The sequence below is a fragment of the Solea senegalensis genome, linkage group LG1 (genome assembly GCF_019176455.1).
Source record: "Solea senegalensis isolate Sse05_10M linkage group LG1, IFAPA_SoseM_1, whole genome shotgun sequence".
Classification (NCBI taxonomy): domain Eukaryota; kingdom Metazoa; phylum Chordata; class Actinopteri; order Pleuronectiformes; family Soleidae; genus Solea; species Solea senegalensis.
This window is the reverse complement of record NC_058021.1, coordinates 21,066,091-21,082,908: the sequence shown is the minus strand read 5'-3', so window position 1 is coordinate 21,082,908 and position 16,818 is coordinate 21,066,091. Positions and strand designations below refer to the sequence as shown.

Below are 16,818 nucleotides of genomic sequence, written 5' to 3'. Positions count from 1 at the left end.
GCATGATGTGCGCAAATATCTGTAATATAGGAGAAAAAGAAAGAATTGATATAGTTTGAAACCAAAAACACACAAAGGGATTAAAAAACAAAAATAAGAATGCAATATGTGTAGATTTTCTCTCAACTATTCACTGTGTGTTATGTGCTTTGAAAGAAAGACATTTTAATTGAATTTGTGTTTGCAATGGGATTTTGATCGCAGCCTTTTTTATACACCACAATGATGATCTCCTCAACTCGTGCTGTGGTTTAATCTTTGCTCTTTCTAAATTAATATAATCCAGTGTGGGCTTGCTTCAGAAGAGCCTTCTCCTCCTCCTCCCTCCTCCTCCTCCTCCCCTAGCAGAGGATGCGGGACAGTGAGACTGGTCCTGAGCTCTGACTCCACAGCTCAGATCAGACCGGGAACAGTCCGGACGGAGTCGCGCGCGCGCTTGGATCAGATCCCCTCCTGTTTCTCATTCCAGATTTAGGTTGTTTTTTTTTTCCCAGCGTCACAGTTTGGACTCATGACGTTTTGACACAACAAGGATAATTTGAATTAATGATGGTTCGGTTCAAACGGAGCAGAAACAGCAGCTGAGGTTTCTCCCAGAGTCCTGACTGCGTTGTCACAGCGTGATGGAAACGCATGAGTGCGCGGTGCTGAAACTTTTTGTTGTTGGGATTTTGGGTGAGTGTGACCTTCTTTTTCCTCTTAATTTAATAAAACCAAACAGGTTTTGTTGTGCTCTGTGTGACAGCATCACACACACACACACACACTGGAGCTGGAGCTGGTTTACGCTCATACAGTGTATTTAACACACACGCACACACACCATGCTGCACATACAGGCTCCAGTAAAAATGAGGGCACCTTCTAATTATTATTCATTTAATGGGGTCCCTGTTCGAAAATGAAATGCCCAAACTAAATAGAGTATATCTCTGTAATTACAAGCTCTATGTGAATTATCTTGGTCTCAAAATAAAGATAACACTTGTGAGATTCCACCAGAAATGTAAGTTTCACTGTAGATAACACTGTGCCAGAGTAAATGCAGATGGGACCCACAATAAATGAAGGATTTTTTCCCTCGCCCAAAGAAATATTGCATTTTAAAATAAATATCATCTTTAAAAATGTGCATTAGGAGCATACAAACTCATGGAAGTCATGTAACAACATTAGCTGTGCAGTCTGATGATGCTGAAGTGAAATTACAGAGGTATCTATGAAAATATATGAAAAACAATTATTAAACCCATTTACTTTTATTTACGATTGACTGCTCTTTTTAATCGTTTTTTTTTAGGTGTTTTAATTTTTGATTGAACCTTTACGATACAAAACAATAACAACACACGAACAGAGTCATTAATACATACAGACGCAATCACCTTCCCTTCGTTCATCAGAAGGATGCAAATGCATATGACGTAGTTTGACGGACATTCGCCCTTCTCCAATCAAAACAAGCTAATGGCCGTCTGGAATGACCAATCAGACCAGGAACAGGCCCCAAAGCATGCTGGGAAGTCTTGTTCTCCGTTAGAAGCGGTTTTGTTGCGGTGAAAACAGCTTGTTTTGCCCAACAGCAAAGGTAAGACAACATTTCTGGTTGTATTTCTTGAAAGTGAGTTGTTGTTTTGCTCTTATTTTGCGGCTGGATCCGGTGGCGGGGGCAGCCAACACACAAAACAACAACCAGGCGAAACAACAAACAAACAAACAAAACAACAACCAGGCCATGATAGTCAAGGCTTTTTGATATTTCATCCCATACCGTTTATTTTTCCAATATTTTGTCTATAGTACATGTTACACATAAAAGTACAATTTGTGCTCGAAAATTGTTACCCCCATTGCAAAATGACTACTATGCCTTTTTGTTACTGTAAACTGTGTTACAATATCTCACAATAACCTTATTATATGTAGCATTTACATTATTTGTGAAAACGCAATAATAATAATAATAATGCCCTGAAATTGCATTTCAGTTGTATTTTCTAACAGCAGTCATTTTTTGTATTTATCTTTGTAGAAACTTGTTGAATAAGACCTATTAAACATAACATATGTATGTAACTATAAGATATGCCACTTTTTTTTTTATTGTGTTTGACCCTGAAGTTACAGGAGGTGCTGTTGTGGATATTTCCTTTGATTTATCTAACTTTAACACTTTAACACCCATTTTAGAACGACGGAGCTGGATTGTCTACACATCAGTTGTAGTTTGTATTTTATTCTGTACAGTCTAAAAACGATTGAAATGAACACATAGGTTTTTCAAAGAGGGCCCTCACCTGGTCGGAGGTGCTTGAGCACCATGCACCTGTGGTGAATTTGTGCACGTCCACGATCTCAGTGAGGAAAACTGTACCACGGCATCACGCTTCAGTGGGTGAACCTGACCTATATCGGGGGCCAATGGGAATTTCAGGATCTGGCTCATTAGCTGGTGCTACATGAATGAAATCATATATGAAGTGATGCAGGACTGTGACCGCTGAACTCAAACAGACACACACCAGTTTACGACAGTAAATACTCGGTGCTGGTGCTCCCGTTAATGTCTTGTTATTTCAATCCCTGCCGTTATTAGCACAGTAGAAACACGTAGAGTGAGCAGATCAGAAGCAGAAGGTACTGAGCTCTCACAGTTGTTGAGCTGATCTTTTTGCTGCTCTGACACTGATTGAGAACACCGTTTCCCATGTAGACGCGGGAATCAGGTGATAAAGGGCTTTATCAGTTTTCAATTTCAAGGTCTTGCAGTTCAGGAACACTTCAGATTCAGGTGTATAGAGGCAGACTGTCATCATTTCCAGCTTCTGAAGGATCCAACACAGTGGAAATTCATTCGAGCATTTTTTAAGAGCTGTGTGTAAAGTAAAGTAAAGTGAAGGATGTGGATGTTCAGCTTGGACTCTTCTGGATCTCTGCCTTGTAACAGCTGTGGCCCTAAAGCGATGTGTGCTCATGCAGAAAACAGGCTTACAGGCTCCTTTTCTCACTTCAAACACCGTTTACCTTCAGTTTGTAAACACTCATTCAACATTGTAAAAAACCTCAAACTCATGTTTGGAGTGTGTTAAAAATGATTATTAGCTGACTTCACTGTGATAGCCCATATCTAAAATAGTTTCCCAGAAAATAAAGATGTTCAAAGAAATCCCAGAACATCACTCTGAGGCGGGGTGGTTTGTTACAGTCACTCTGAGAGCAGGATGTGTGTAAAGTATTCAGCTGCAGCACAGAAAAAGCATCTGTTCAACCCAATAAACAGCGAATCATGCACTCTCTCAGGGAGGGAAGAAGCCTCAGGGATCTTCTCTCTTACCCTGGCATCTGAAAACAAAAAAAAAAGAAGTGTTGTTTATAACTTTTTGCAAAAGGCTTTTCTGAGAAGTTTGGTGAGATTCCAGTGTGTCGGGATTATGTCTGTGCACGTGGCTGATGTCTGTTAGATGTAGGTATTCATTACAGGACACATTCCAGTGTCTGCTTTGTGAGACTTTAGGGAAAGTGTTGCTTACATTTCTTGAACTAAATACAGTTTAGTCTGACAAAAGTCAGTTTCTTCTTAATCTGTCAAATAAAAGTAGAGCTGTTATGACATATTGCATTCTTCTTTTTCCCTTTTTGACATTGTTTAAAGATTTTGGTGTAGATTTTTGGAAATGATGGATGAGTTATACAGTGGAGTGGATGGATCTTGGCTGGAGGAAAGACAGTCTAACAGCTGGTGTAACACGCTGGTGCCATAATTACTCATCAACTCAAACAATAAAAGCAGTAACCGGCTTTCACGTTGTGGCTCATTGCTGAGTATTTATGTCCTTTTCAGAGTTCAGTCTTAAACTTAATTTATATCTTCAGTTGTTTTTCCTATGTTTATGGCTTGAGTAAATCAGAAATCTCTGACATTCACTACACTTATTAAATATGTCTGTCTGTGATCACAGCGTGCTATACAGTTATAAAATGTATAGCTCATCCACAGACATATATCAGATGCAGTGAAATGTGTGTTAGGAGGTTTATTAATCTTTCAGATGCTTATTAAAGATTCAGGCATCAGAGGAGGCTTGAACTGTGAGCACGGCGCACAGCAGCCGTCCTGATGAAGCACCATTATTCAGAGATGTTTTAGATGCGCTCGGTGGCATGCCCTTGTTTTGGATAGAAGAGACTATGAAGAAGATGGTAACCCGTGGAAACTTGCTTCAGATAGTGTACATGTACATCTCAAGGAATGTAAAGATACAAGAAAAGGTGAATCCCTGGGAAGAGGCTACAGGAATGGAATGTGTGACCAAGTACGTGGAGTGTGTAGAACACGAGACACATTTTAGTATGAATGGAACCACAGACTTGTATATGTATATATATGTATATATAATATATATATATATATATATATATATATATATATATATATATATGTATATAGAATTTCTAACAATCATATACTTAATCGATAATTAAGATAATAATTCATTGCAGCCTTATAATGTAAATCTAATGTGTTACACCTCAATTTAAGAATACAATATTCTCTGTTGTTTATCTCTATTTATCTATAACAGTGCACACAAACGGGATGCAGGAGCTGTCATACACTGGTACTGGAGCAGAGGGAGGGCAGAACAGGGGCAGAGGCTTGGTCAGCTCTCTGGAGTCAGTGTTTCTAATCACACAGGAGAATATGTGGTGATGAGCTACTATTAAACTGTGTGGAGCTGGATCAACGCTGAGTCTGTGATGACTGAAGTGACTGAATAATGACAGGAGAAGGTCACACTCGATGGTCTCGAGTCATTTTTGTTCACAGCATTGATGAGCAGTAATTGAGTTAAAATGGATCCGTAATGAGCCGGAGCTGGGGCTGCAGCAGAGTTTTTGGCCGTCTGTCAGGCGGGAGTCCAATCAGCTGTTGGCTCACACGAAAACAATAATGTTTAATTAACACTCATTCAGCCGCTCATTTACATTCAGACTGAGGCTGTGGCTCATGCTGACGTGAACTTTAGAAAGGAAAATCCAAACCGTGTGTCTGACGGGCAGCAATCACGGTGTTTACCTAGAAAAATCAATATAGTTTTTATTTGACAGGGCAACCGATAACTGTTTTGTCCCTGTTTTGGCCACTGAGGTAAACGCACAAGACGCTGGTAAGGACTTTTCGAGCACTTATGCTCAGAGCTGCTGTCGTGTTGTGTCATAATAGTCGACCTTGCTGAGAAAAACACTGTTCATGCCACAAAAATGCTGTTCTCTTCATTGTGGGGGGGAAATTGATAACCACAGATCTTTAATGCTTCATTTCTTTTTTGTTGGAAAACCCCACATCGTGCAGTGACGAGAAATAAACAAGGTGACAGCAAGATTTATATCAAGTGCGTACAGATAGATGATGATAGTCCTTCTTTCACGTTACACTGTGTTATCAGTTTTGATGGAGCGAGCATATTTGCATATACATGGCCAAGAACTTACCATAAAGATAGATTATTGTTTTTGTTTCTGTTATTTATTTTTATTTTTTTTTACCAATATCCCACCTCAACTACATTAGACCATTGCAATTGGACATTGCAGTTTGATTTAAACAATGATGTTTTCTAGATTTCTCAGATTTCTATTTATTTACTGCAACAACCCATAAAATCAAGTTGTTATGATGGAAAAAGTGCCTTTTTTGCTGCTCACTGCCTGAGTCTGGGTGTGTTATTAGTTGTAAAACAGAAAGCAGAAAGACATAAACATCATCTACTTAAATAATCTATACGTCATCACAAACCTTATCCTATATTCACCTATAAGATCCAGTAGCCCTATAATGATTAAGTTTAAGCCAAAAATAAATTCTATCACAAATACACTAGAACCATATTAGTTCCCTCGTGAATTTTTAATAAAGCACACAAAGCAAATTCATAAGTGAGTCACAGTAATCTCTTATGTCGTCTTTCCTACTGGCCATCTCTCCTTCCTCCTCCTGTCCTCCCCTGCTGTCCCTGAGAGAGACAGATGGACAGACTGCTGGCTCTGTCCTCGCTGCCTCTGAGGCAGACGTCTTTGGCACTGATGCTCTAATCACTGACACTACACTACTTTTTTTTCTTCTGTTTGCGTGATAAAATTATTCTTCGGGGAAACAGGTTGTGTGCTGTTGATCATGTGAGTCATGCGTGGGCAGATGGTGCGTTGACTTAAAAACTGGGCGGTTGATTGTTCATTTCCCAGATTGTATTATATGAGTGTGGAGTGGTCGCCGCGTGTTTGTCCACCACTTCCCTGATGAGGTCGTGGCCAGAGCTGGACTGAGAGTGAGAGTAAGAATGCATTCCAAGGCTGTGCTGGCATTCATCCCACAGATTGTGTTGTAATTAATGGCCAGGACACACTGACATGTTGATTGTGTGTGTGGGCCTTGAGTGTTTACCACTGTGGTCTTTCTGGAGAATTTGACTTTTTGTGGGGGGAAAAAAGCAGGGCTATTTAATGTGTCAGAGTGGCAAAGTAAACAGAAAAAAACTAGTGCTAAAAACATCTGAATTTACAGCTCTGTCTTTTTGTGTGTAGCCATGCAACTGTCCCCACTATCACGGGCATTTTGTTTGTTTCTACTGTGGATAAAGCTGTTGTGTTTCATTTGAAGAGAGGCTAAACATAAAGAGATGTCCGTGACACTCAAACCACTGCCAAATGAATATACACAATGCTGATTAAGCCTATGAGCACAACTCTAATCTATGTGTATTTCTGTTTAGAACTCCTCGCTGTGTACAAGAAGTGATTTGTTTGATGTCAAGACGGATGAGGCAACATTGCACTAGTAAAGAAAAACGGCTGAAAACAAGTTGGAGTCTGACGGAAAAGAAAGAAGCATCCGTGAAAGTTTCAGAAGTGAATTCTATACAACAATATTAAATATCCATTTGGTGACATATCATCATCAATACATATATATGTATGTGTATATATATATATGTATATATATATATATATATGTATGTATATGTATATATGTATATATATATATAATATATATATCGATTATGATATATATATAATATCATAATCGATACACCAGGTCAAATGCCAATATTTAAATTAACAAATTAACATGACAAACAGTCCCTGCCAGTTTCACTCGCCGGGCGTCGCCGCTCGATGTCTCCTCGTGGCCGCAGACAAAGCCAAAAGTTAAGAGACGCCCCGCCCACGTTCAATACACATTATTCTCCATGTTAAATTTAAACATAAAATTTGATATTATTGGTGAGGTACCCTGTGAGTACCCGAGTATACACACACATTCTCAACTCTCAATCAGGTCTGATAGTTGAGTTTTACTTTACTGAGATGAAAAATGCAACATCCAAATATTGTGAGATCATTTCAGTTTACAGAGAGCAAACAGAGGCATAATAATACCATTTGAAGAAGGAATCACCACGTTATGCACTGCAGCTTTAACACTTCCCACAGTGTTCTCCCAAAAAGCAAATGTTTGCTTTCAGTTGCTTGACTTTGATATGTGTCATAGTTAGAATAAAAAACGTGGCTTTAGGCTGTTTTGACTTTTTATGTTTTAATAGGATAGAAGTGGCGCTAAAAAGGGAGTACTGATGAAACTATGCTTCCGTAATGATGTTATTCCACTTTAATTCCAATTAACCCATTTGTTTGCTTATCTGTCACCAACAGCCTGCCCTGTGTGAGCAGGGAACATTTTAATGGCACTGTTTGGATTCTCCAGGCCGACAGCTCTAGTGCTCACAAGCAAACTGTGTGATAGCTTGTAGACAGATAGATTCACTCCACAGGGCCTGTTCTCCTAAAGCTGGGCTGTAATTTTTCTCTCCACATGGTAAATGGATTGCATTTATATACCGCCGTTATCCCCTCACAGTCCCTCACAATCATACACAACATGCTGTCTCACCACCAGCCCTGTGATCAGCAGTCGTTGTGGCCCATCACCTTAGCTGCATGTCCTCCTCGCAAACAAAAACACTCTACCTCGATCAACAATCACGGATTCTCTCTTCTCTTCTCCCCTGGCATTTTATTTTTGTCTCTCTCCATCGTGGTCATCCAGAAACCCCCTCCCTCCTCTCCTTCCTTCTTTCCTGCTTTTGTTTGCCAAGTACCCAGTTCCCCTCTGTCTTGCACATGTGTTGTTCTTCAGTTTCATCTTCCTCCTCTCCTCCCTCCTTGACCCCCAAACCCTCCTCCACTCTGACTGTAACAGCCTCGTGCTCCACCTCGAGAGAAGAGAAAGGTCTGTGTGGCCTCCGTTTGTGCTGTAGGCGAGGATCATGATATTCCGTTTTATTTTTGTGAGACCAGATTTTTGGGACTGAAATTGTCTGACCTTCATTGAAGATTTACCTCAGCAGCTGCTTTGTTCCGATCTGAATTAATGTCCTTCACTCACAACAGCTGGGAGGTGAATAATAATCACCCAGAAGTCGATCACTGTGCCTTTCCTCACTGAGGACTGTGTGGGTACAGAAACTGATTAGGCGGCTCACACTATGGGATTTCTTTTGTCTGTCAAACTCTGCTGAAGACATTTTCAAAAAGTCACACAGTGTGAGTGACAGGTCTTTCTCTCCTGCCCAGACCTTTCACAAAGACTTGGAGATTCTTTAAAAAAAAAAAATGGAATTCAGGGTGAGACTTTATGTGCAGCTGTAGACAAAAAAAAAATCACCTGATAAAAGCTGTTGAAATCTTGTTTTCTGCCTCCATTGCTCTTAAGAAAATGTAATATTTTCATATCAACGTCTTCAGGACGGGACTATAACCAATCATAGCAAGTGGGGTTGAAATAGGACCTCGTTCACAAAGTTATAATAGTTTATTTTTAATTTGTTTTAAATTTGCCCCGTTCCTATGGCAACACCGTTTAACAATACATCAGGCTATTCAACATACACAATGCACCCTGTGTTTTGAGTGATTTCACCAATTTGGAGTTGGATACAATAATTCCTGTAAAGGTTGTTCCTGAAATCGTAAAGAAAGTTGAACGTTTTTTTTGGATTTTCTGTCACTACAAGTAGGCGATACTTTCAAACTTGAATATTTTCACGACGTCCTCAACAACTACCCATCATCCACCATAGCAAGTTTGTTTCAGACTGGGGCATCTAATACAAAGTTATCAGAGTGTAATTATCAACATTTATTTATTATTTATTGTTGTTTTTTAAAGTGCTTTATAAATAAAATTGGATTGGATTTGAATTGCAAATTGTCGGAATTTTCCACTACTTATTTACATGTGCTCCTTCAGTAGCAGAGCCCTGAGTCACTGTAATCTCTGTAATCTCTGTAATCTCTGTAATCTCTGTAATCTCTGTAATCTCTGTAATCTCTGATATCTGTTGGGCACGAGTAACAAAGCAGAATATCATTTTCTCACAGTTGTGTCAGATAACCATCACACAATTCACTAAGGGAGTTTTTTAATCAGTGTGTGAGCAACACTGACTCAGAATTTCAGCAGGGAAGCGGAAGGTCAGAGTTACTTGTCAAGTGGAAGACAGCTGTGTCATCCATGGATTTTATATCTGCTGCAGGGATTTGAACTGGAAATCTCGTTAGAGATATAGAGGTATTAATAACCAGGCGTTAGCTGTGATTATTTGAAATGTATATATCTTTGTGCGTTTTATTGTGAGATTACTATGGGTGTGGTTATTTCAGGAAATCCCTCCTATAATGATAGATTTTTAATGTAATTGATACAGTTACACACAATATTTATACAGAAAAATGCAGCCCAATCATAGTACTATAATGTTTGGCATTACCATTGTGGAGTTAAAGTAAAATACAGTATTTATAAATGAAAATACCAGCTACATCACAGTAATATGCATGACATTACTGTGACATTATAGTAAAAACTGCATTTGTATGGCAAAATACTGCTACATCACAGTGATATGGCGTAAACAAATTCAGTTCAGATCAATTTACAGTCATTTTTGCTTTCCACATGTGATCAGATTCACTGAGGCAGGTGTTGTTTCAACAAAAAAAACACATTTTTAACAGGAAAAACCTCAAAACCAGTGTGTTATGTTACTTGAAATTCACAGTAAATATAAAATCAAATTAAAAAAGATTTTAAAACATTCACTCTGTATTTAATTGATCCAGTCTGACACCATGCAGCTCACTTCAAGATGCAAATATTAGGAACAGGACGCACTCACTCAGGAGTTTTGGCAAAGTATTGTGTTAAGTATATTGTTGTTTTTGTGAATGGCGCCTGAGGCGGAGACCAGTGTGACCACTGGAGTGTTGTTCCCCTGTAAGCTTCTCTCTCTGCATCAGATTCAGTAAATTTAAATTCGCCATGAGAACTTAATTAAAAAAAAAACCCTCTGAAATGCTTATGTCAGTGAAGGCCCATCAACTAATGCCCATCTCCACAAAACCTGCTTTAGCATATCCAATATCCTCTCTGGGAGCTGTTTCTCACCTAGTGGGATTATTTCATCAGTATGGAACATTACCATAAAAATTAATTAACCAAAATGTATCAGTGTTTTTTAACCTTCCACACAACAGGAAGGTTGATGTAAATGGTTGAATCCAAATAAGACTGCATGTTTGACATCAGGCTCAATTTGTTTTGGAATGACCTTCCTGAAGAGATAAGACTCGCACATTCAGTGGAATCTATATAAATCACTTCTTAAAACCTATTTTTTTATTTGCTTTTATATTTATATTCATCCTCACAAGTTTTCATGTGACATTGTCTTCTTGCTTTTATGTATTTTGACATTTGTTGGTCTGAATTTCCGTGGCTTTGCCTTTGTGTTTCTCTTACTTATCCTTGATTATCCTGCATTTGCTTTGCCTGTATTTTATTATTAATTTAACCCCCTGGTTTTTGGCATTTTGGGGAAATTCCGCCGCATCATGACGGAGCGAGTTTCGCTCATCTTGTAGTGGGAAAGAATTCACAGTGTGTTTGCCAGCACTTTTAAGGAGTGCAGCAGCTTACAGACTCTGAAGTAACAAACACTAAATCATCACTGGCCTTGAACTTTATACTCAAAAAGCAACAACATGATAAATCACTTAAGCATTTTCAAAATTGTAAGATATGAAATAACCCTGGCATTTAAAGCACCTTGTATCAAATGTGAAAACATTTGGTACCAGAAAAAGGAAATGACTCTTCCTGAGACGTGTTTGGTTCTATTTTACGCAGGTCAGATTAATGTGTGTCGATTTAAACGAACACAGTACCAGATTTAAAAGTCAGACCATGTGCTGGAGCCTTCAGAACTCACTTTCAATCTTGCAAACAGCCTATTTAAATTTCAAGCATTCAAGCACAACCTCAACCTTATGAGAGGTTTTTTTAATTTAAAGTTTCAGTGCAAGGACACTGGCAATTGAGAAGCTCCAGTCGGTGTAAACACATAACTTCAGCGAATGCAATGTTTTCAGACTTGAGTCAGCACAAGATTGAATTTTATTTACTTTCTTGGAGAGGACTACACGTTATTAAAATATGATCAGAAAACACTGCGTTGTTTCCCCTTCCTCATCTTTTACCTTGAACCTCTGACATATGTGCAGCAGCATGATTTAATAGGTCAAAATGTCAACTGCAACAACATCCTCTCCATGTTGTTTTGTCAAATGAGGACAACGTGTCTGTTACAGCCTCTGCCACGAGAGAGAGAGAGAGGGAGAGAGAGAGAGCTGTGCTGATAAGGAACGAGGATGATAGACAGCCGGTTGCAGAAGAGTTGTTAGTGCAGGAAGGTCAAAGTCTGAGCTGCAGCTCCTGCTTTTAACATATCCATCCTAAATCAATTTAATTGATGTTATGCTAATCTTTTTTTAAAAAAAAAGATTAATTCAATATTACCACAAATATTCAAGATCAGAATAAAAAAGGATTAAATACGCTGCTTCAGAGCGTTTAGCTAATGTAATTATGTGCTCGACGAGTTTACGAGCTTACGAGTTTCCGTAGCACTTTTTAAAAAGAACCACGTTGATCAAAGTGCTTTACAGGGTGACAGGTACAATAACAAGAACATGAAACACGATAAATCATAATAAAAGTAAAACAGTAAAATGGTAAATATAGTAAAGAGGGTTGCGGGGGGGAGCTGGTGCCAATCTCAGCTGACATTGGGTGAAAGGCGGGGTACACCCTACCCTGGACAGTTAGCCAGTCCATCACATGGCCACATATAGAGACAAACAACCATTCACTCTCACACTCACACCTATGGTCAAGTTAGCGTGTCTCATTTCCCAGATCCCCAAATCTGCATGTTCTTGGACTGTAGGAGGAAACCAGAACATGCAAACTGCATACGAGAAGACCAGAAACCAGCAACCCTCTTGTTACTGTTTGAGTAACAAGAGGGTTACACACTTATCCTTTTAAGGACTCTATATTGACTTCCATTCATTTGGACAGCTGAACCAAAGCATTATCACCACAATTCTAGTCTTTCCCGAAACCTAACTCGTTCCTTAGATATGAGGATCTGTTGTATTAGAACGTGGTTTAAGTCTTCATGAGGTCTAATGTCCAGGCAAGGTCATTGTTTATGCCGGTAAAGTCCTCAAGACATAACAAATACAAGTAACACACATTCCCCTGAGCTCTCTGCTTCACTGCCCTCAGTCATTGATGTGGGAGGTGAGAATTCCCCACAGAAAGCACAAATGAAGACAGAATAAATTTATAAACCATGAAAGCACACCTTATTTTCTATTTTTCATCTAGTTGAATGTCACTTTCTGTGTTTTTTTTCCATAAATGGTCATTACTACAGCTAACTACAGCCTTCAGTTTTGATTGTCTAATGTATTTAATTACATAAAAGAAAAAAACAGTAAGTCACTGCCTTACAAACACATCATGTTCCATAATGAATCACCCACTCTGCTCCTCTGCTTCTGTCTGGTCTGCCTCAGTGTCACATTGTAATGCAAACAAACCACGACTTCCTCGTCACTGATGCAGGTGGAGAACACAGGGAGCGGCGGACAATGCAAACACTTTCAGAGGAGCTTGATAGAGCAGAGAGCGGAGGGTCATGTTACTTCCTGAAATGTATTCAGGCTCAGTCTGCAAATCTGAATAATGTCTGCATACTGTTGCAGTAACAGCCTGGTAAAAGAGAGGGAGAGAGAGAGAAACAGAGCTTCATGAGTTGTGGGGGTACGACCCAAAGATGAACTCATCCAAGATTGAATCCAATTAAGGGATTCCCCCCCACATTTTATTAAACTTTGCAGAATTTGTAAACGAGTCAGCATTTTCCATACGTTTCTCAAGGAATTATGCAGAGACAACTATTAAAAAAACAACAACAGGCAGATGCAGCTTTTAAAAAAAAAATCTAATTTTAGTCTTTGTTGAGGTTTGTGCTCTTGGAGAGCATTTCAGACCCACATATAGAGGATCACCAGTGTCATTACGATTTAACCTCAGGGGATTTTTTTCCCCTTTCCTTTGGCTTCTCCCTCTCTAGGGGTCGCCACAGTGGATGATCCCATATTGCGTTTGGCAGAGATTTTTATGCTGGATGTCCTCCCTGACGTAACCCTTCCATTTATCCAGATTTAGGACCGGCACTAGGAGTTCACTGAATGTGACCGGACTGTGGGAGGAAACCAGAGAACCCAGAGAAACCCCCACACACACACACACACACAGGGAGAACATGCAAAGTCCATGGAGAAAGGCCCTTGTTCCGACTGGGTCACAAACCTTGCTGCAAAGGCAAGAGTGCCAACCACTTCACCAACCATGTGGCCCATGTTTACAAAAACGAAAAAGATCATATAGGGAAAGTTCTGTTTCCATGTGGATCAGGTCTGTGTCATGCTCACAATATTTGTGTAGCCGACTCAACTTTCACTATCTGGCCCACACACCATATGGCGGAAAGGCGAGCCAGATTCAGAGCTGAACTACACTGCCCCACTTGGTGGAAAAGTATCAGCTCCAGTTTGCTTATTTATCTATTATGTACGTTCTTTGTCAATTACTCAGACTAGATACATTGAAAGCCACATGATCAAATCAGATATCAGTCCACCTTTCAAAACCTTCTGTGGTCTCATTGAATCCAGAGATCAATTTGCACCAAATCCAAAACCTTTACCTCAATAATTCACTCTGACCTTTATTATTGACCCCTTTCTCTGCTCTGATCACCTCCCTTTTGTCATGAGGATGTCGAGGCTGATCCGACACTTCTGTTCAGGCTTCAACTGTTTGGACTGTGCTGGTATTTTACCCGCTTTCTTTTTATCTTCTGTTTCCTCTCATCTATATTTATCCTGACAAACTAACAGGTCGTTGATGACAGCTCGGCAGTGTTCAGTGTTCGTGCCAGCTGAGCTGATTCTTCATTGGCATGCTGTTAACCAGTGAATAACACCTACACGTGTCTTGACTTAACTTAACTCTTACCTTATTTAAAGCTCAGTGTTCACAGGTTGAGTGCTGTTTTAACGCAACTCCATGATCACGTGGTAGTTTCTAAGAGAGAGAAGGTTTTATTTTAAAGCTTATTAGATACTGATTAGTGCTTATAGGTGTGAAAATTATGCTCCATTATAAGATAAGAAGTAATTATTGCAGGCTGAATTAGATGTATTTATTCTCTCTTTGTTGCCACGCTGTCTCTTCATTAGTCAGTCATCACTTTATCAACACAAGTGTAGTTTCAGCTTTAAAGAGTCCATTTGACGAGGCCATTGCATGCCGACTTTTCTTTTTTTTTTAAAGCCACAAAACTCATTAAATAAGCTATTCAAATTTGCTGGCATGATACTCTGCTCACACCGGGGTAAACTTTGATGATGACATTCAATCACTTTCTCCTTTTAAAATCTGAAGTGATATGGTTTCATCACGAGGTGGTGTGTCTAGGAAAAGGTTCATTATAGCATCGCAGTGTCTGCTGTGCTGAGTGACCTGCAGCAGTGACCTCAGTCCTGTTCACCTCCCATATGACAGCCTGAGAAATGTGGAGATCTTATACTGTAGCCTATAAACTATACTGTGTATTGTTATTGTACATTATAATGATGCTCCATTTGCCCTGCATTGTCTTTTTTCTGCTCTCATTTCTATGCTAATTTATATCTTATTACATTTTGCCGCTACAATGTGTGCAGCTATGTCAAATCGAATTTTCCCTATAGGAGATGTCTCGTCTTAACTTATCTTGTCTTATCTTGGGGATCTTTCACATTTTATAATAATATTACATTTTACTTAAAAGACTTTCAGAGCTCTCAAGGTCACTGTACATCAAAAAATCCCACAAGAATGGATTATATATGTATATATATGTGTATATATACATATACACATACATATACATACATATGTGTGTGTATATGTGTATATATATATATATATATATATATATATATATAGATATGTAGAAAAGATTAAAAACAGAGAAGAAAAAAAACAGATGGGTTGGTGCTGGTTTCTGACAGATATTGTGATTTATTATTTTCTTAAGTCAAGCTTGGGTTTAATCTTTACTGTGTAATGAAACATGATGAAGCAACACCATCAAAATATGAACTACTGTACTTTAATGCAAGAACGAAACATTAAAGATATGAATTATTTGTCACAGGAATGTGTTATATTTAATGAATTGGCATAACAACGAACAAAAAAACAAAACAATTTAATTGTGCACATTGCCATTTGCTAATTGCGTTGTTTGAAATTGCAATTTTCAATCTGAAAAGAATTAACTCGATTATGATATTAAAAATCTAGTTTACGTTTTGAAAAACTCATCAAATAAAGTGAGCGAGCTGTGCTGTAGCTCACGGTTTACAGTGGATAAGTGGTTCCTGATTCTCTATAACACATGTTTTTCTCTCCTCACTTATAGATTTGCCTTCAGGCACTGAAATTTTGGCGGCTCCACAGCAGTAAAGTCATTCGGTCAGTCCATTAAAAGAACCAAGTTTTGTACCAAACCTTAATGATGAGAGTTTTAATGACTCGTGTGCAGAACATTGAGATTTGATAGATTTTTTTTTCTAATTAGAAGCTGTGAATTATTAATTTATACATTTTTAAATATACATAAAATGAAGAACAAAGAGTGTCACTCACCTGAGGTTCAGCTCATTAATTCAGCTTTTACACAGAGTTATTCAGACACTCGCGGTTTTGGTAAATTGAAAAGAAATGTCCACATTTTGCAGCTCTCACCCTTCAAAGTATGTGTGATAGTGGAGGCAATGACAGATGAATCACACCGGTGCAATTTCATCCACTGCTGAGGCGCTGCTCTGCCACTATATGAGCTATAGTAGCCGTATGGTGGGGAGCCTCTATAGACCAAAAACATATTAGAAAGGCTTTATGTAGACTTTTAAAAGCTTCATGCACAGATACATTTATATCAAACCTGACTTAAATGACAATAAACATGTGACACATCTTAAAACCCATCGACCACTACCAGCAAACAGCAGACAGACTTATGGCCCTTTAGATAAAAAAAACCCCCACAACAGCAGCACTGCTGCACTCTGAAACCACGTCTTTTTGCCATTGCATGCAGCTTGAGTGCTTCATTCTTTGCTGCTACGCCGTGTTTGAAATAAAAAGTTTGGCTGGTGCACACTTTAATGCACACTCACGTGTCCTACATTAAATGAGGCTTCAAGACGGGAGCTAAGCACACAGTGATAAACTCGCATCATCGGTCTCTAATGTGTTCCCCCTCAATAGCTCTAATAGACCTGAATGTTTCTTAA

At 38.9% G+C, this 16,818-nt stretch overlaps 1 protein-coding gene across 3 annotated transcripts in view; it reads left to right on the top strand.

The window, feature by feature from the left end:
* Window positions 1–150: 150 nt before the first annotated feature.
* LOC122774243 (receptor activity-modifying protein 3-like) overlaps window positions 151–16,818 on the top strand; it is a 31,115-nt gene continuing 14,447 nt past the window's right edge. Inside the window, exons 1-2 of one of the 3 annotated variants that reach the window (XM_044033359.1) lie at window positions 612–675; window positions 15,942–15,994. Coding sequence is in view for 1 of the 3 variants with exons in the window: in XM_044033351.1 (XP_043889286.1) it covers window positions 624–675 (52 nt within the window). In the remaining 2 variants the exon portion in view is untranslated. Of the gene's footprint in view, window positions 676–1,117; window positions 1,589–15,941; window positions 15,995–16,818 lie in introns of those variants that run through there. The other 2 variants (XM_044033351.1, XM_044033367.1) reach the window with 2 other exon arrangements.